The following is a 21248-nucleotide window of genomic DNA, read 5'->3' on the forward strand; positions in this document are numbered from 1 at the left end:
CAAACTTGGTGCAGGAATATTTATTTGTAACTTTACATATTCCCCCGACAATTCTCGCATATTATTTTTTCGGCTGAATGTTCCTTGCATACATTTTGTCCGCAAGTAGAACAGAAACGCTCCGATTTTCTTTCCTTCTTTGCTGGACAAATATAGCAGCGCTTTCTTTTTTTTTTTCTTTGCTCTGGATGTTCCAGAAAGCATATTCCACATCGGATCATTGCCTCCGTAATTTGCCCTGATAAGCATATCATGCTGCTTCTCTCCATCATAGTAGGCATAGTAGGCATCAAAAGTTCATAACAAAGTTTTGTCAAAAATAGACGTCTCTTGTCTTTCCTGTTGGCATGGAATTCTGGATTAGTATGACAATAAACAATGTAGCTATTGAGGGCTGACACATCAAGGATATTGGAAAAAAGGGCAACAGGCCAACGTTTAGTCTGCCTTTTGCACGAATACTCTCCAATCATTTCATCCATCTTGTCGACACCTCCTTTTGTCTTATTATAATGCAGTATGATTTCAGGTTTTTTTTTCCTGTCATTGGTGAATACTTCCATCATGATGCATTGTACTCAGTAATATCACGGATTTTTCTTTCTTGGCTTTATAAGACACCATTGTTGGTTGATTGCAGAAACCGAATACACTCTCGTAGATTGTTCGCTGTGCATTGTGCTTCATGATTGGAGGAATTTTGCGGCGGTTTGGCCTCATAGTACCAACAAGTGTAAGTTGCTTTTGAAGGAAAAAGTTGGCCATTTCAAAATTGGTAAAGTAATTATCCATTGTAATATTTGTATTCTTTTTTTTTTTCTTATTTTTCTTACTTTTCTTATTTTTATGTTGTCATGCAGAATCCACACTCTTCCCAGCAATAGCAGAGTCATAAAAGTTCTTCCCCAGCAACAATACAGACAAAAAGACTGAGTATCACATGTAAACCTAGTACAGGCCTAAAAGGCCCCAGGTGCGTGAATATGGGGTAGTCCCAAAAAAAGGTTGTTATAACGAAATGTCTGTAACATAAAAATATATGAATAACTGGAAATTACTAACAACTATATACCTGAGGATTACCTAGATTTTTAAAATTCTAACTAAAGTACTTTTACAGAAAATAGAAAACAAGTAACCTGGCAGGCCTGCGAGGCCCCAGGTATGCGTTCTAGGGTTAAAGCACTCAGGCACGGTTTCTCCACATAAACAGTCTATCCGGTTTATTAAACTTCATAAACTGCACCACGAACAGTTCATTATTTACATCAACTTAACACATTAACCACCGACAGTATGTTCCAATGGCAGATACATCTCTGCCCTCTGCCCGTAACCCCCTTTATCTGGAGTTACAGTAGCTCAGGCACCACAGACTGACTCCTGTCAGTCCTAGTTCCCAGACAGGGAAAAGCTGCCTCACTGGGGTCACCGTCTTGTGACCAGGGCACCTCAGATAGCCCAGACCAGCAGGAGGAACTGTAGCTTCCCCAACACAGTAGCCGTCCCAGGCTCTGCAGATATGGCTTCTCCGTGCTCTATTCAGGAATTCCAGTCCCAGGCACTTCCAACACACAGGCCATCAGTCCATGGTCTCACCATGTGCTTCCAGGAATACAGTCCTTTCCAGGACATTCCAACACACTAACCATTCAGTCCATAGCCTCAGCAGGTGCTCCCAGGAATCCAGTCCATTCCAGGACATTCCAACCCCCAGGCTACACAGGAACTCACACTCTGAACCATGTGACCCACACCATGGTCACATTACATAGTTGTAACCACTCCCATAGGTAGGAGGTGTGCGTGGCTAGTTCAACCCATCCAGCTCTCAAACTAGCCCTGCAAGCCTCCCTCTATAAACTATACAAATACTTGTGGGACTACAGGTCCCAGAACAACAACAATACTACAGGCTTACAGCGCAGACTCCCTCTGCGACACATACCGTATTACCGGCCATTTACAATCATGCCGGACACTGTTTCATTATCACTACTACAGATACGCCTCCATGCGTATCCTGAGGAGCATATACAGCACCCCCTGACTGTAACATGGGTCACTACATCACACTACACAGAAACAAAGTGACATTCAAATAAATCCTCCAAAATTTTATGAATACATTAATGCCAAAAGAAAAAAACAGATGGTATCGGCCCCTAAAAAGATGATAATAACTAGATAATTATAGCGGACAAAGGAAAGGCTGATATATTAAACAGGAATTTTTCTTCTGTGTTCACCAATTCACTGATTGTTCCAAGGATCACTCAGCAAAACCAAAATTCACCACCTGATAAAACTATTTTAAAAAACTACCCCTGCATCTGAGCAAATTAAACATTGACAAATCCCCCGGCCCAGATTGCATTCATCCACGAATATTGAGGAAATTGATCTCAGTAATTGACAGACCACTCTGTCTTATATTCTTAGACTCTCTTGTAACATGGGTGGTGCCACAGGATTGAAGGATGGCTCACATGGTACCAATATTTAAGAAACGTTTGAAGGTGGATCCAAGCAACTACCGTCCAGTAAGCCTGACATCAGTAGTGTGCAAAGTTTTTGAGGGCATCGTAAGAGATAAACTGCAGAGATATAGTGCAGAGAATAATATAATAAATCACAACCAACATGGATTCATGAATGATAAGTCATGTCTAACCAACATGTTGGGTTTCTATGAGGAGGTAAGTGCCATTCTGGATGCTGGCAATGCGGCTGATGTGATTTATATGGACTTTGCAAAGGCATTTGATGCTCTACCACATAACAGCCTTATACTGATGCTACAGAAGCAAGAACTTGACGAAACTATATGCAGATGGGTAAGGAATTGACTAAATGACAGGAAACAGTGTCATCGTAAATTATCTGTTTTCTAAATAGGATAGTCATCAGTGGGGTACCAAAGGGATCTGTGCTAGGACTGATTTTTTTTAACCTCTTTATTAATGACCTTGTGGATGGGGCTGAGAGTAAAGTGTCGGTCTTTGCTGATGACACCAAAGTATATTAAATAATATAAAATATTAAAATCGGACCTTGACATTACAATTTTGCAAAATGGTCTGGATAAGATTTCTGAATGGGCAAACACACTTGACAAATGAGGTTTAATGTAGATACATGTAGAGTAATGCACCTAGGACAGAATTATCTATTGCTGCATATACATTCAATGAGAGTATACTTGGGACTATACAACAGGAGAAGGACTTTGGTATTCTGGATACAAGTAAGTTGAGCAGCAGTACTCAATGTCAAGCAGCAGCCGCAAAAGCAAACAAGATTTTAGGGTGTATAAAAATAGAGATAAAATCCTGCGATCCAAACATATTATTACCCCTTTATAAATCACTTGTGAGGCCACATCTAGAATATGGGATCCAGTTTTGGGCTCCACATTTTAAAAAGGATATTCAGAAGTTATAATCAGTTCAAAGACAGGCAACTCAATTATTGCAAGGGACGGAAAGCCTCTCATACGATGAGAGTTTGAAAAAGTTGGCATGCTTAGCTTAGAAAAAGACTATTCAGAGGAGATCTCATTTACATGTATAAATATATGTGTGGTCAATACAAAGGACTGGCACATGACTTATTCCTTCCAAAGACCATACTAAGGACCGGGGCACTCTTTCCAGGTGGAAGAAAAGCAATTCTGGCAGCTAAATATGAAAGGGTTCTTTACAGTTAGAGCAGTCAGACTGTGGAATGCCCTACTACAAGAGGTAGTAATGGCAGGCACTACTGTATACAGCTTTTAAAAGGGCTGAACAATTTCCTCACTCTTAATAATAATAATAATAATAATTTCATTTTATAGCGCCAACATATTCTGAAGCACTTTACAATTAAGTGGGGACATATACAGACAATAAATTCAATTCAAGGTAAGGCAGTTACATTAGGAGTGAGATCCCTGCTCGCAAGCTTAAAATCTGCAAGGAAATAGTGGGGGGAACACAATAGGTGAAAAGTGCTTGTTATTTCAGATCCAGCAATTGTAATAAATAGGGATTTTCATATAAAGCTGCATGATCCACTCATCAGCCAGTTTGTTTAAGTGCAATTATCAAGTGCAGTTATCATGTATATGGAGGGTGTGGAGACAGATGAATAGGAGGGAGCAGATTCTGAATAATGTTCAGAAGGAGGAAACAGGGAAGAGTTTGGTTAGTGAGTTGAGGTGATAGGCTTGTTTAAAGAGATGTGTTTTTAAAGCACACTTAAAAACATGGGGGCTAGGCAACAGTCAGATCATGTGGGGTAGTGCATTCTAGAGAACTGGCGCATCATAGGAGAAGTCTTGGAGACGGAGGTGTGAGGTTCGAATTATGGAGGATGTTAGTCTTAGGTCAGTTTCAGAACGGAGAGAACGTGTAGGGCGATAGACAGAGATGAGGAAGGAGATATACGGTGGTGCAGAACTGTGGAGGGCTTTGGGGGTGAGAGATATGAGTTTATATTGTAGTATTCTGTGGCGATTGGGTAACCAGTGTAATAACTGGCACAAGGTGGAGGCTTCGGTGAAACAGCTGGACCGAAATATGATCCTGGCAGGCTAATTCAGGACGGATTGGAGAGGAGAGAGTTTAGTGACAGGGAGACCGATCAGAAGAGAGTTGCAGTAGTCTAGTCTCACTACACATAACATTGTGGGTTATAGATAATTTAGTGACAAAATGAACAATCGATGGAGAAATGTTGAAATTCATGGAGCTAGGTCTTTTTTCAAACTATGCAACTATGCAACTATAAATAGAGATCCAATGTGTCATGTATCATCCTATCCAGCTCTATATGTGTCATAACACAGTGTAAAATTTTGACTTCAGTGTCCCTTGACTTTGAACATTGATTGGTTCTTCTTGACTAGAAAAATATGTCTGCTTAGAGCGCCACACTGGTTTACAGCTGGTGTTTTTATATTGCAGCTCTATTGAAAATAATACACACAGCCATCATTTTTTTAAATCCTGGGTCACCTTTTTAAATCATTTACCTAGGACTACGATTCTGGCCTGTTAGGAAAGATCTATTCTGTGCGCCTTAAAGTTTAAAGAATTAGTTTTAACTGATTCTGTTGTTTTTTTTTATGTAGTATAAAACAAATAGCATAAAATTCACAGATGTGAAAAACAAGATGTATGAGGCAAACGGATTTATGCTAGGAATAAATGCAAAGCAAATAAGATATAAATGATGATCCACGAGAAGTCATCATGTAAGGAAAGCAACGTTGCAGTTCTTGAAACAGAATACTTTCAAGTCATTCTGCTTCACTACCCACTCTGATAATAAAATCACTCATCTTAATCATCAAGGGAGGCATAAACTTTGCTAACATCACTGATTTCATTTTCCCATTAAAATATTACTTTAGAAAGTCTATAGACCATGATGACAATTAAGAAGAGTAATGCTAATTTCCGACAAAAGCTCCAGTTCATTTCCGGAGATATTATCATGCACTGTACTATACTGTATATATATATATATATATATATATATATCTACAGTGCATATATATATGCGTGTATATAGAGTATATAATATATTTAATATATTATATATATATATATATATATATATATATTTGTGAGCATATGCAGTATGCATGATATATAAGTTTATATATGTACTGTATATATATTTTTATATTTTATACATAATGTACCACAGTGATACTCACAAATATTGCGCACACACACACACACATATATATATATGTATATATATATATATATATATTCTGTATTCTGTAAAGTTTAAATAATAGAACAACATACCATAACTTATTTAGCAATGGCTGCACCCCACATAAGGGATTGAGTTTACATCTCATGCTTATTTCTTTTTATCGGCTAAATGCTGAACTAACTCTATTTGGAGACCTGAAAACACAATCCTAGAAAACAGCAAAATCAATGATTTCCCTGAAGCCAATAAAGCACGTGTGGATTATAATGTACACCCCCGTCTGTAGCGTCAGTATTAGGTTAGGGGGGTTTTGATTGCTAGAATTCCTCTGACATCTCAAAATCCTGCTGGCAATGCTAAGGGAATTTGAGTGAAATATGAAAGGCAGTCAGCTACAAATGGCACATTAAATAGGAAAATATAATTAGATACTTCAAAAGAAAACACCAGAGCGAAAGAGCGATGGTAAAGTGACAAGCAAAGGAAGCAATGGTAGAAGAACTGAAGGACAGTCATTGCAACCATTAACTATGAGCTGCTTACTACTAATAGCCACAGTGTATAGCTAAACGCTGTCACATTATGGAACACAACATGCTTGTTACATTGTGTCAGGCTAATTTACGCTTATTATGTGTATTTTCGTATAGTGTGAGACAAATAGAAGATGTAATGTTTCTCTTTGGCATTATACAATGTAGTCAGTTTCAGAGCATTATCTTCAAACAGTGGCTCTCACAATCATTCATGTGTATTATATGTACATCCAATAAAATAGGAATATAATGTGTTTTTAGCCATTAGAGGGGGGTAGGAGATGAAAGAAGGTAATTACCATTGATGCTCAATTTATGGGCAGCCTAATATACATGGTTAGAGTGACGTTGGTATCTAAACATGGCCGGGTAATGAGTTGTGTTAGCATTTAGCAGTAAAAATCCTTGCTCGTTTCATGGCTGAAATTACAGAGTAGTGCTCTTTTACACACATGGCCCACTGAGGAGGTTTCCTAAGCTGCTGGAGCTATAATTACAATCCTGGAAATGCAAACCACCTAAATCATCTCAGCCTACTACTACATAATGCACCTTCAATCCACAACACAATAGACCAGCTCAGCAGTAAATGATAAGTGACATGATATTATACACTGCCAAACCCAATGCAGGCTATTACACATACGGTATCTTTATTTTGTAAGAGCAGACTGACTCGGCCCACCTCCACATTAGAACTAATTGCTATAATAGTCGATTTGGTAAGCATAGTAACAAAGACTTTCATTTTTTTTACTATTATAATGACAATTTTTATGACAATGTACTACTAACATTGCAGGGTGGCCATGAATTTTTCATTTACTAGACAAAAATCACAGCCAACCAACATTAAATATGGATAAATGGAACACTGTAATAGGTGATAAAAAATATATAAGAAATATCAGTCTCCTAAAAAGTCCTCTGATTTTATGGACTATTCGGGAAATTTTGGATGACTGCCCGAGACCCTTCATAATTTGTAATTTGAAGAGAATATCCCAATGAGACAATTCAGAGGGGTCAAATGTAACTGATGATGTTCCCAGCACTGTTTTGAAAATACTGAACCAAGAGGAATTATGGAAACCTATAAGTTATTGCACTAGTGTATGGTGAGTTTAAGCTATACTCACATACCGTTTGAATGTTCCATGGAAGTAATCTTGATATTCAGGATATTTTACCAATAGGCTCCCATTGTAAAACAATAGACATGCTGATGCAAACAAGTGTAATATATGTTAGGTGAATGACCGATCTATAGATATTGCAGAAAATTAATTATTTTAAAGTTTTATTTCATTGATGCTCCTGTCTCGTAAGAAATAATTAATTCTTCACTTTCCATAAAAAATCATGGATCCCATAGGATAAGCCAAATATAAATAGCAGCATTCTCAAAACACTCTTTCTCCTAAGTACACATGAAAGTGCTGCGCAAGGGATTGAGATCTGCACAGTCACCAATGAAGCTGAAGCGTAAGGAAGAACTAATGATATAGGAGAAAAACACAGACCACAGCACATCTGGGACAGTGGCGCCATTTTGATTCTCATTTTATTATTGGGCAACTTTTATGAAAATCCTACACACAACATTTTATGGACAAATTGGACAAGCATAATGAATCATAGATATTATTAGTGTACAGCTAAGATACTAATAGAAGGATTTAACGTGAACTGTAAAATCTTGATAATTCCATTCACCTGCCACATATCTCAATAATTGCTAGAATTGGGGACCCTCATTTTGTTTGCCCAATTAGCACCACCATTGACCATTGTCAATACACCGTTTTTGGGACTCCAGTAGTTAGTCAGCTTTGCAAGGCCCTGGAGAGTGATCTTCTCATGAACTTAGAACAGTAGACGGAAACTTACCATAGTGACCATAGATGACCACCAGGTCACCAATCAACTAATTATATGGGTTCTAATTTGAAGAATGAGGTTTTGATGTTACATAGTAAAACATGGCTGGTCAAAGTCCAAGAGTTCTCTGAAAGTTCCTATCGCGGGGTGTCACAAAAATATTTCAATTGGATCATGGAGTATTCTACTTTTTAAGAGGTTGTCGAAGACATACAGTACATAAAATAAAGCATTTGCTTCCTGATTTGTCCACCAGAGGTATAAACCAGTCCTAAACACGAACTTGCTGAGACGTACGTTTGCCCTTGGAATGGGAGCTGTCCAGCAGATTACAGTACATGGTTTCTAACAGAGCATAAAATAATAACCCCCATGTGAATTGGTAAAATGTTTGAGATAACGATGTAAATCCACATATTTCCTTATCAGCCTGTAAATGCAGGTCTAATTTGCACATTTCATAGATCGCCTTTGCGCATTACACTTTTGTTGTGAACTGGATCCCAAGCAGTGAGCCATTCATGCCCTAAATATGCATTGTAAACCTTCACCAATTACACCATGAAGTAATATAACATATGGCAATATACAGAAGAACAGTCCGGGGTGATTTAAGAGACATTATCTGCTTAACTAACATTAAATATAGTACAACTGAGCACAATACCCAATACAGTCTGCAATAGACAGGGAAGCAGAGCCAGTATAATACACCAATGGAGCACACAAAGCTGTTATTCTCTTAGCTAGTCATAGCTGTAACAACAATAAGCTGATAGGACTGACCTTGCTGATTGATGATCATCATTACACTTCTGGTACCACGTCGACATAGTATAACAATAATTATGGGTACAAATCAATTGCAAATCAAAGCACAAAGATAAAATCACTGCAAAATGTGATCAGATTTAATTTAACATTTTATTGATCATCACTGGGAAATCATGATCGGCAACAGCGCACAAAAAATCACTGCGACTATGTCAGGAGGTAAGTTTTGGTAAAGGGCAATCAAGTGCAAAATGTTCACGTTGCTGCAATGAATCTGCTAAGAAATGATTTCGCACTGGTCAGATACTTTAGAGTACGTTCCTACAATGAGTTTTTGGTGAGTTTTGTAAATTGCATATTTTAGAAAAAAAAATGCGAGTAACCTATTGTACTTAAAGGGTGCAGAAATGGTGCAGGAAAGCTGCAACATCAAAAGCTCATCATGTGAACTGAGCCTTATATGGCGGCTTTACTGTACAGAAGGTCAGTGGTGGGTTTTAGTGTCTGACCTCCAGATTCCTAGGTAGCAGCTGTCAGCTGCAGTACAAGGAGAAGAGCACAAGTCACAGCATCAAGGACACGACTACAATGACATGCACAGGAGCAGACGAGCTTACCTTGGCTCTCATGGGAGATAGTAGTCCTTCCATTGTGACCTCCTCCTCATCCCACTGCTATTCCTCTAGTGAATCCTCCCAGGTGTGCACATACCAGCCCACGGCCCCAGATAACACCCAACAATTCCACGGCACTCCAAATCCACGCAATTCAATATCGTGATTATGTGTTAGGATATATCACAGTGGGAAAACAATCATGGAAAGACCTCCAATAGGTGATGAGTCCATCAGAAAGTTACTGACACCACATGACTGATGTTTCGGACCTCCAGGACCTTCCTCTAAAGGGACCTAAAAGAGAGATACAAGTAATGACAGCACCATAGTTAGACAATTACTGAGCTGGGTCATCACACAACACAAAGTGTCCAAAATATCTATAAACAAGTAGGCAAATAAATACAAACTGTATAAATATAAAATGTCAATATATAAGTAGGCAAATAAATGTAATAAAAAAATGTCATAAAAAAGCTGAACAATCAATCAGTGTAATAACTAGAGTGCCCAGGCTGGCTGGGAGGCTGGCAGCAGGCACAGTCCTGTTACCTGTGCAGTATGTGTGCGATGCTGAGCAGCAGACTGCCTCCCCCCACACAGTGCTGCTTCTCCACATACACAGTGCTGGGTGCAGAGTGACAGTGAGAACAGAGGGGGATCTACGTCATGGGCCAAACTAGCCAATCAGAGAGCGAGCCGCTCAGTAGTCAAGGTAACAGAACGCCATCCAGGCTCCCTCCACACCTCCACAGTCTGTAGTGTGGAGCTAGTGAAGCCAGGCTGCTGCCTGTTAACTCTGCATGTACTGGCTAACAGTCACTGCCTGCTGGTGGCAGGTCATAAAGGCTATGGATGAGGAATATTGGTAATCAATGCCTACAAGCACTTACCCTAAATCACAGGAGTAAGTCTGCAACTGACACATGTGCAAACTAGTGACGAGCCAGCACTAAAATGCTCGAGTGCTCGACCCAAGGAAAGAGTATAATGGAAGTTAATGGGAATCTCGAGTATTTTTCCGGTGGCCATCCCCTCCGGAGGTCTGGAAATGGTCTGAAAAATTGCTAAAATCGATGGAAACAGCGCTGAAATGACCCCTGGAAGGATCTCTGACTCCCAGGTCGATGCTGGGAACAATGTTGTCAAAGTATTACACTATTTTTATGGACTGACAATAAAACATACAAAATCAAAGAAAAATGGATTTGACTGGAAAAAAATGATAAGAAAGATTATTTCCAGGAAAATGACTTGTATATAAATAAGGCAAAATAGATAAGAGAGAAAAACACTACTCCGCTCTTTGGGCGATGTTCATACGTAGTGTTTTTGCTGCGTTTTTGCATGTTTGCATTGCTTTAAAAAAAAATGTTTACCAGGAAACATAATTTTAACATTTTTACCACCTTATCTGGCCATGTGGTGTGTGAGACATGATCAGACACATCCTGTTTAACCTCCCTACCCCCTAAGGTGCTTTGCACGTTAATGACAGGCCAATTTTTACAATTCTCACCACTATCACTTTATGAGGTAATAACTCTGGGACGCTTCAACGGGTCACGGTAATTCTAAGACTGTTTTTTTCCACTACATATTTTACTTCATGATAGTGAAAAAAAAATTATTTCGTATTTGTGAAAAATTACGATTATTTGTGAAAAAAACAGAAATTTGGCAAAAATTTGGAAAATTTCCAACTTTGAATTCTCATGCCCTTAATTCACAGAGATATGTCACACAAAATAGTTAATAAATAACATTTCTCACATGTCTACTTTACATCAGCACAATTTCGGAACCACATTTTTTCATTGTTAGATGGTTACAAGGGTTAAAAGTTGACCAGCGATTATTTCATTTTTCCAACAAAATTAACAAAACCATTTTTTTAGGGACCACATCACATTTCAAGTCACTTTGAGGAATCTATATGATAGAAGATACCCAAACGAGACACCATTCTAAAAACTGCACCCCTCAAGGTGATCAAAACCACTTTCAAGAAGTTTATTAACCCTTCAGTTGCATCACAGGAAATTTTTGAAAAGAAATAAATAAAAAATTAACATTTGACTTTTTTTCCACAAAAAACTGATTTCAGATCCAATTTTTTTTATTTTGACAAGGGTAACAGGAAAAAAAAGGACCCCAAGATGTGTTGTGTAATTTCTGCTGAGCATGCCGATACCCCATATGAGGGAGAAAACCACTGTTTGGGCGCACGGTAGAGCTTGGAAGGGAAGGAGCACCATTTGACTTTTTAAATGTAACATTGGCAGATGCCATGTCACGTTTAAAGAGCCTCTGATGTGCCTAAACAGTGAAAATCTCCCAAAAGTTACACCATTTTGGAAACTAGACCCCTCAGGGAACTTATCTAAAAGTGTGGTGAGCACATTGAATCCCCAGGTGCTTCACAGAAGATTATAATGTTGACTCGCAAAAAAAAATAAAATAAAACTTTCCCCACAAATATGTTTTTAGCCCAAAATATTGCATTTTCATAATGGTAACAGGCAGTGGCGTAACTTGAAACTCATGGGCCCCGATGCGAAAGCTCCAACGGGGCCCACAAATATTTTAAATCTTTAATAGCAATAGTCTTTTTCTATAGGCCAAAGGGACTTTTAGGGCCCCCTAGGCTCCAGGGCCCGGGTGCGATTGCAACCCCTGCACATGTTGTAGTTACGCCCCAGGTAACAGGAGAAATTACACCATACAATTTGTTGTGCAATTTCTCCTGAGTACGTCGATACCTAATATGAGGGAGAAAACTACTGTTTGGGTGCATGGCAGGGCTCGTAAGGGAAGGAGCGTCATTTGACTTTTTGAATGTAAAATTTCCTGGAATCATTAGCGGATGTCATGTCCCATTTGAAGATCCCCAGATGTGTCTAAACTACAGTGGAAACCTCCCACAAATGACACCATTTTGGTAACTAGACCCCTCAAGTAATGCATTTATATGCATGGTGAGCATCTTGAACCCCCAGGTGCTTCACAGAAGTTTATAACATTGAGCCATGAAAATAAAATTACATTTTCCTCACAAAAATGTTATTTTAGCCCCAAATTTTGCACTTTCAGAAGGGTAACGGGAGAAATTGCACAATACAATTTGTTGTGCAAATGATCCAGGGTGAGCCGATACCCCATATGAGGGAGAAAACTACTGTTTGGGCACATGGCAGGACAGGGAAGGGAAGGAGCGTCATTTGACTTTTTGAATGTAAAATTTCCTGGAACCATTAGTGGACACCATGTCCCATTTGGAGAGCCCCTAATGTGCGTAAACAGTGGAAATCCCCCCACAAGTGACCCCATTTTGGAAACTAGACCCCTCAAGGAATGTATTTAGATGCATGGTAAGCCCTTGAACCCCCAGGTGCTTTACAGGAGTTTATAAAGTTGAGTCGAGAAAATAATAAAAATCACATTTTCCTCACAAAAATGTTGTTTTAGCCCCAAGTTTTTAATTTTTCTAAGGGCTAATAGAATTTTTTTTTACAACAAACTGAGGGCAATTTTTTCCTGAATGTACCCTACATGTAATCGGGAAATATTTTTAAGGCACAGTGCAAAGCTCAGAAGGCAAGAAGTGCCAAATTTTACGGTTATGGTTTGCAGGTGCCATGACCCACTTGGAGAGCCCATGAGGTGCCAGAACAGCAGAACCCTCATAAGTGACCCCATTTTACAAACTACACTTCTTGCTGAATTCATCCAAGGGTGCAGTGATCATATTGACACCACGGTGTGTCACTGAATTTTATTCCATTGAGCAGTGAAGAAAAAATAACTACATTTTTACCATCAAAATTTAGTTTTAGCCCCAGATTTTATATTTTCTCACATGAAGTGGGTAAAAATGGCACCAAAATTTGTCCCAAAATTTCTACTGAATGTGGCAATGCTTCATATGTGGCTGCACAGAACTACTTAGCCATACGGAGAGACTCGGGAGGAACGGAGCGCTGTGTGCCTCCGGGAGAGCAGATTTTCCTAGAAGAGTTTGTGGACTCCATACACAGAGCACCTCATTGCTGGAAGAGCAGTATCCTCCTTAAGTGACCCCATTTTGGAAATCATACCCCTTTGGGAATTTATCTACAGGTGTAGTGCTGATTTTCACTCCTTGGGTAATTTCCAGAAACAAACAGCAATAAATGTTGCTGAGTGAAAATTGCAAATTGTCATTGTAGTGACCAGTACGCTGTAGTGACCAGTATGTTATGCCTAGCCCGTGCTTCTGGAGGCATGCACCTGTAAGTTAGGTGGGCACTCATCACTTCAGAAATGCCAAACATGTGGAAGCTATCTGTGGCTTAGGTACACTGTGGAGTTCAGAAGGGAGGGGGCATTCGGAATTGGGAGCACAGAATTTGCTGAATTTCTTTTGGAGGGTTATCGAGCCATTTCGCCTTTCCAGAGCCTTTTTACTGCCAGTAACATGGAAGCCCCCTATATTTTCGTTAACAGATGACAGACCTGAGTGAGGGCTTGCTTTTTTGTGGATTGAGTTGAAGCTTTTATTGGGAACATTTTACATAACATTTCGGATCAGATTTATCCAGCGCTCTACGCTGAGCACTTACTTTGGGGTTTCCATCTAAATCTCTGAGTGACGTGATTCACATGAAACCCCTGATGGATCCATTCACAAAAATGAGGCAGCAGAGTTATTCTGGACTCCGGCTGGCCTCTGTTCAGCGGTGTCCTTCTTTTCTGAAGTGCACAAAACTGTGGCCTACAGCACCTTTATGCAATCCTAAAAAGACAGACATTAACGGATCACAGGTCAAACGTTGTCCACAGTGCCTCCATCTACCTCATTATAGGGAGTCTTCCACCTGAGGTTGCATCTGTATCACATATTTCAGAGATTTACACGGAAACCCCGGTGTAAGCACTCAACGCAGAGCACAGTATAAATGTGCGCCGAGCCTTACTGCAATCTTTGAGAGGTAGAATGAAAAAATCAATAGCAGATGAAGAATTGGTTTTATGTATTTTTTACGCCATTCCTCATGCGGTATAAGTGATTGGGCGTCTTTATTCTTCGGGTTGGTGCAATTCCTGATTTATACCGGGTTTTTTGCTTGGCTGCTGTCACACACAAAAAGACACTTTTTATTGCAAAAAATATTTTTTGCATCACCATATCAATATGTGTACTTTTATTGTTTGTTTTCTTTTCATATTTATTTATGGATACAATATCTTGATTTTTTTATTATTTTAGTTTTGTTTTTTAAATATTTTTACAATTATTAAAAAAAAGTTTTACTTTTTAAGCTTTTTTACTTTGTCCAACTATAGAACTACCATTTTTTGCAGGCTGATCGCTTCTACAGCATCCCCTTACTGTACAAACTGTCAGCTCTGCACTGACAGGGGAAGTTGCTGATCATGCACTGCGCATGATCAGCAAGTTTCCTATCTCTGGTGACCCGGATGTCATCATGAAGACATCCCGTCACCATGGCAACAATTGGGACCCCGCATCACTCCGCAAGGTCTCCCATCCAAAGGCAGAGGGGCTGTTAGCCCTCTGCCAGCTCCCGGAATGCTGTAATCAAGTTCACTCACAGCATTTCCGGGTTAACGTGCATGACCCTTCCTGGCACTTAGTTCCGGGTGTCAGCTGTCAGAATCATCTGACAACCGGCAGTGATCGCCCGCACACCACCTGTGTGTGCGGGCGATTGCACAGATCTAATGATCTGTCCGTGGTCAAATAGGCCTAGGTCACATTAAAGGATAATTACGTCCGATGTCAGAAAGGGGTTAATTTATGAATGAAGGACTCTGAAAGTCACAATTTTTTTTCAGGGCCATCAGGTAGCCCTCATTATTTGTAGAGGGTCATCAGACGGCCCTTACTTTTGTTAGAGAATATAGAGAAGATAGAGCTTTTTGGTAAAGCACATCATTTGACTGTTTCCTGTAAATGGAATGAGGTCTACAAATAAAATAACACAGTAGTTACAGTCAAATATGGTGGAGGTTCAGAGATATTTTGGGGTTGTTTTGCTGCCTGTAGCACTGGGTGCAAGGCATCATGAAATGTGAAGATTCTCAAATGATTTAGGGTCACGATGTAGTGTCCATTGTCAGAAAGCTGGGTTTGCATCCTAGGTCATGGGTCCAGCAGGACAATGACCCCAAAAGTATTTCAAGAAGCACCCAGAAATTGATGGAAACAAAAGCACTGAGTTCAGAAGTGGTAATTCCAGCTCCAGTAGCATAGTCTCCCACCACTACCTCTTACATACAGCTGCTACAGGGAAACTGCGAATCAACACATTAATCCCTTCATGACCGGAGCTTTTTTCAGTTTTACATTTTGGTTTTTCACTCCCCTTCTTCCCAGAGCAATAACTTTTTTATTTTTCAGTCAATATGGCCATATGAGGGCTTGTTTTTTGCAGGACGAGTTGTACTTTTGAACAGCACCATTGGTTTACCATGTCGTGTACTAGAAAATGTGAAAAAATTTCAAGTGTGGTGAAATTGCAAAAAAAAGTGCAATCCCACACTTGTTTTTTGTGTGGCTTTTTTTTAATAGGTTCAATAAATGCTAAAACTGACCTGCTATTATGATTCTCCAGGTCATTATGAGTACATACACATCAAACATGTCTAGGTTCATTTTTATCCAAGTGGTGAAAAAAAATTTCAAAGTTTGTTTAAAAAAAAAAAGAAAATTGCGCCATGTTCTGAGACACGTGGCATCTCCAATTTTCATGATCTCTTGTTGGGTGGGGGCTTATTTTTTGTGTGCTGATATGATGTTTTTATGGTACCATTTTGGTGCAGATAGGATCTTTTTATCGCCCGTTATTGCATTTTAATGCAATGTCACGACGACCAAAAAAACGTAATTCTGGCGTTCTGATTTTTTTTCTCGCTACGCTGTTTACCCTTCAGATTAATCCTTTTTTTATTGATAGATCAGGCGATTCTGAAATATGTACATGTTTGATTTTTTTTATTGTTTATTTTGAATGGTGCGAGAGGGGGGCTAGTTAAACTTTTATTTTGTTTTATTTTTTCATATTTTTTTTGGCATGCTTCAATAGCCTCCATGGGAGATTAGAAGCTACCATAACTCGATCGCCTCTGCAACATAGAGGCGATGCTCTGATCGCCTCTATGTAGCAGAATTACAGCCTCGCTATGAGCGCTGAGAACCAATACCTGGTTTAAAAACAACAGTATCACTGTGGTTGATTGGCCAGCAAACTCGTCTGACCTTAACCCATAGAGAATCTATGGGGTATTGTCAAGAGGGAGATGAGAGATGCAGCGCCCCCGAGTCCTGGTCGTTGCAGTACTGTGGCTCCGCCACTATGGGGAGCTATGGTGCGTCTGATGGCACTGAAGGAGTTCATCTGATCAGGTATCACAGACACCAATACATTTCACAGCCGGGCCTCCGGGGGGAGCTAAGGGTTCTATTCACTAGGCCACTCCCCACCATAGTGGGTAAACTGGGGGTCAGGCAGGAAGTTAGTCAGAAAGCTGACTGGGTTGGAACCAGGCAACACCTTGTGGCAGAGGGTGTTGTGGGGGAAGATACAGTAGGGTCTCTGTCATGGGTGGGATCCTGACAGAGGCTTGGCAACTTGAACGAACGTAACGGGACCGTGCCTGCTCAGGATAGCGGCGGTGCCCAAGGAAGGACGAGAAGCGAGATAGATTGTGCTGAGTGAGAAACGAGATCAAGCAATAGGAGAATACCAGTAGGGGTCGTGCTGTAAGACCGAAGCAACACCCTACTGAGGCGCACTACCGGTGGCCGGAACGCCACGTATGTCAACATCCAGCTTCAAGCAATACTCTAAACAGCGGCAGGGCAGTCAAAGGCGGGCTGTCTAACTTAAATCACCTATGCAGTCTTGGGGGGCAACTTGTGGAGAGGGGCGACTCTAGGGTCCCGGAAGAGCTCCGAGCCTACCCGTCAAACGGGTGCCGTCCCAACCAGAACACCAGGGAGGGACGGAGGATTAGCAGAACATCATCTAATCGAGTTGTGAGGGAACTTAAGAAACAGACACAACAGTTGTGGGGACTTTCTGTAAGCACAGCAGGGAAGGACCGCAACACATAGCGCTAGAAGGAAGGCACAGATTTCCACCTGCTAAGAGAACTCTGGAGGTGCCATTGGACCGGCCGGACTTGCGTAGCCTGGTTATCCGGATTCCGGACTGAGGACCCAGAGATCTTCAGTAAAGAGGTAAAGAGACTGCAACCTGGTGTCCTCGTTATTTACTGCACCGCACCACCACCACCACCACCATCATTCACCACTCTTTCACCGGACGTCCCCCTGACAGGCAGGGCCACGGACCGGGCCTAGCCACCGCGACAACCCCAGAGCAGAGACTCAGAGGCCCGGTACCGGGTACCCCTCGGCCCTGCGGCGGTGGGGGCGCTCCAGAGACACTAGACCCAACAATGCAGAGGAGATGAAGGCTGCTATCAAAGCAACCTGGGCTTCCATAACACCTCAGCAGTGCCACAGACTGATCACCTCCTTGCCAAAACTGCATTGATGCAGTAATTGATGCAAAAGGAGCCCCGACCAAGTATTGATTGCATTTACTGAATATACATTTCAGTAGGCCAACATTTCGGATGTTAAAATCATTTTTTCAAGCTGGTGTTGTAAAGTATTCTAATTTACTGAGATAATGACTTTTGGGTTTTCATTGGCGTTAAGCCACAATTATCAACTAATCATCAACATTAGCAGAAATAAACACTTGAAATAAATCACTCTATTTGTAATTACTCTAATATATGAGTTTCACTTTTTGTATTGAAGAACTGAAATAAATTAACTTTTTGATGATATTCTAATTTTGTGAGATGCACCTGTAGTAATATAACCCACCAGCTATTTTGGTTTAAAAAATGTTCCCCTAAATTAGAAGGTGGATCCTCAGAAAAGCATTTTTTCCCATTACTAAGGAATGGGTCTCCTACACTGGTAAAGCGTATGTACTAAGTGCAACGGATACCAAAATTTAGGAGATAGCCCTTTGAAGTGATGTAGAGGAGGGCCTCAGAAATTTTTTTTTTCCCATCATTAAGGAGTGGGTATCCTAGACTGGTAATGCGCATGAACTACAGTTGTGCTCAGAAATTTACATACCCAGCAGAATTTTTGCTTTCTTGGCCTTTTTTCAGAGAATATGAATGATAACACTAAAACGTTTTCTCCACTCATGGTTAGAGGTTAGGTGAAGCCATTTATTGTCAAACTACTGTGTTTTCTCTTTTTAAATCATGTCAACCCAAAACATCAAAATTACCATGATCAAAAGTTCACATACCCTCGTGATTTTGGCCTGATAACATGCACGGAAGTTGACACAAATGGGTTTGAATGGCTACTAAAGGTAACATCCTCACCTGCGACCTGTTTGCTTGTAATCAGCGTGTGTGCATAAAAGCTGAGTGAGTTTCTGGGATCCAGACAGACTCTTGCATCTTTCATCCAGCCACTGATGTTTCTGGATTGAGTCATGGGGAAAGCAAAAGAATTGTCAATGGATCTATAGGAAAGGTAGTTAAACTGTATAAAACAGGAAAGGGATGCAAAAAGATATCCAAGGAATTGATAATGCCAGTCAGCAGCGTTGAAACTGGATTAACAAATGGAAAATCAGTTCTGCAAAAACAGGTAGACCAATAAAAATGTTGTCATCAACAGCCAGGAAAATTGTTCGGGATGCAAAGAAAAACCCACAAATAACATCAGCTGAAATATAGAACTCTCTGAAAACTAGCGGTGTGGCTGTTTCAAGATACACAATGAGGAGGCACTTGAACAAAAATGGGCTGCTTGGTTGAGTCGCCAGAATAAAACCATTACTGCACAAATTCCACAATGCATCTCACCTACAATAGGCAAAACAGCAGAGACAAGCCTCAAAACTTCTGGAACAAGGTAATTTTGAGTGATGTGATCAAAAAACTTTTTGGCCAGAGCCATAAGCATTACATTTGAAGAGAGGTCAACAAGGCCGGATGAAGGGAACACCATTCCTATTGTAGAGCACGGAGGTGGATTGCTGATGTTTTGGGGATGTGTAAGCTACAAAGGCACAGGAAACATGGTCAAAGTTGAAGGAAAGATGAATGCAGCACTTTATCAGCAAACACTGGAGGCAAATTTGCACTCATCGGCCCGGAAGCTGCGCATTGGGATGTATTTGGATGTTCCAACATGAGAATGATCCAAAACACAAGGCTAAGTTGACCTGTCATTGGCTACAGCAGAACAAAGTGAAGGTTCTGGAGTGGCCACCTCAGTCTCCTGACCTTAATATTATTGAGCCACTCTAGGGATCATAGCATGCAGTTCATGCTAGACAACCCAGGAATTTACAGGAACTGGAGGCTTTTTGCCAAGAAGAGTGGGCAGCTTTACCATCTGAGAAAATAAAGAACCTCATCCAAAACTACCACAAAAGACTTCAAGCTGTCATTGATGTTAGAGGGGGTAATACACTGTATTAGGAAATGGGGTATGTGAACTTGGATGTTTGAATGTTTTGGGTTGTGAATATAATTTAAAAAGAGAAAACACAGTAGTTTGACAATAAATGGCTTCACCCAACCACTAACCATAAGTGGAGAAAACATTTTATTGTTCATCATTCATATTCTCTGAAAAAAGGCCAAGAGGCAAACATTCTGCTGGGTTATGTAAACTTTTGAGCACAACTGTAAGTGCATGAGCTAAAAAACATTTACCCCTGGGGTTATAGATGTATGTCAAAAAATGGTAGCGGTAGGCTTCTCAAAATTCTTAATTCAGGCATCATAAACACCCTTAAAAATTTATAGTGAGGGTAGCATGATCACCCTGTTGATAAGGTGGTGTAGGACAACACAAAAAAGGCAAAATCATGAAGCACATACCCATGTTTGGGAGGGAAGAGGTGCATTGGAAAATATGAGAAAAAAACAAAAGTGGATTTGAGTTTATGTTCCGCTGCTTCCATCCAGTGGTGTAGAAATATCTGTCCCAATCTAGCCCTTGTTCATTTTGATAAGAGTCCGCTTGTCTGCATTTTCAGTTGAAAGGAAGATTCGCCTATTGGAACTAATAACACTGCTGGTGGCACTAAAATCCAGCTCTGACAAAACGCTAGTGGTAGCACCGGCCAGGACCTCCAAGTTGTAGAGAGATAGTTCATATGACATGTCTAGCTTGGATACCCAATATTTTTAAGTCACAGAGAAATCATGGAGAATACTGGTACGGTCGACAAGGTACTCCTTCAGCGTGTTCCAAAACTCTTCCCTACTTGTCAAAGTACCCCACACATCAGACCTTTGATAGTGTTCCCCTGCCTCTGCTGCATCTGGTTTGTGTCTCCCTCATCTCTACTTTTTGGTTGTCCAATGAACTGTGACCTCTGTAACATGACAATTTTTTAAAATAATTATTCAACCATTGCCTCATGGTACTGCAACATTTTATCAGACCTCTTCGCCACGGGAATGAGAGATATAGATATGAGAGATAAAGTTCTTCTTATAGCGTGGGTAGAAGGATGACTAACCAGTAATTAGTGTTGACCAAAATGCGTACAACTGCCAACAGCCAAGACTTCCCTTTCCCCACCAAGAAGATTACTTTCCATCTTGTCCTCCTTCTCATCCTCCCTCCTCCTCCTCATCTTCAGGCCATGAACAGATG

At 40.4% G+C, this 21248-nt stretch overlaps 1 protein-coding gene across 2 annotated transcripts in view; it reads right to left on the minus strand.

Annotated features, from left to right (window-relative positions):
• The window catches only part of FRMD4A (FERM domain containing 4A), a 584036-nt gene extending 573883 nt beyond the window's left edge, over positions 1-10153 (minus strand). For both annotated transcript variants that reach the window (XM_077264626.1, XM_077264628.1), the window contains exons 1-2: positions 10076-10153; positions 9524-9817 (exon numbers count right to left, since the gene is read on the minus strand). In XM_077264626.1, the coding sequence (XP_077120741.1) occupies positions 9524-9556 (33 nt within the window). In that variant the 5' untranslated portion in view covers positions 9557-9817; positions 10076-10153. The remainder of the gene's footprint in view (positions 1-9523; positions 9818-10075) is intronic.
• Between the last annotated feature and the right edge of the window lie 11095 nt (positions 10154-21248).

This window comes from Ranitomeya variabilis, chromosome 5 (assembly GCF_051348905.1).
Source record: "Ranitomeya variabilis isolate aRanVar5 chromosome 5, aRanVar5.hap1, whole genome shotgun sequence".
Classification (NCBI taxonomy): Eukaryota; Metazoa; Chordata; class Amphibia; order Anura; family Dendrobatidae; genus Ranitomeya; species Ranitomeya variabilis.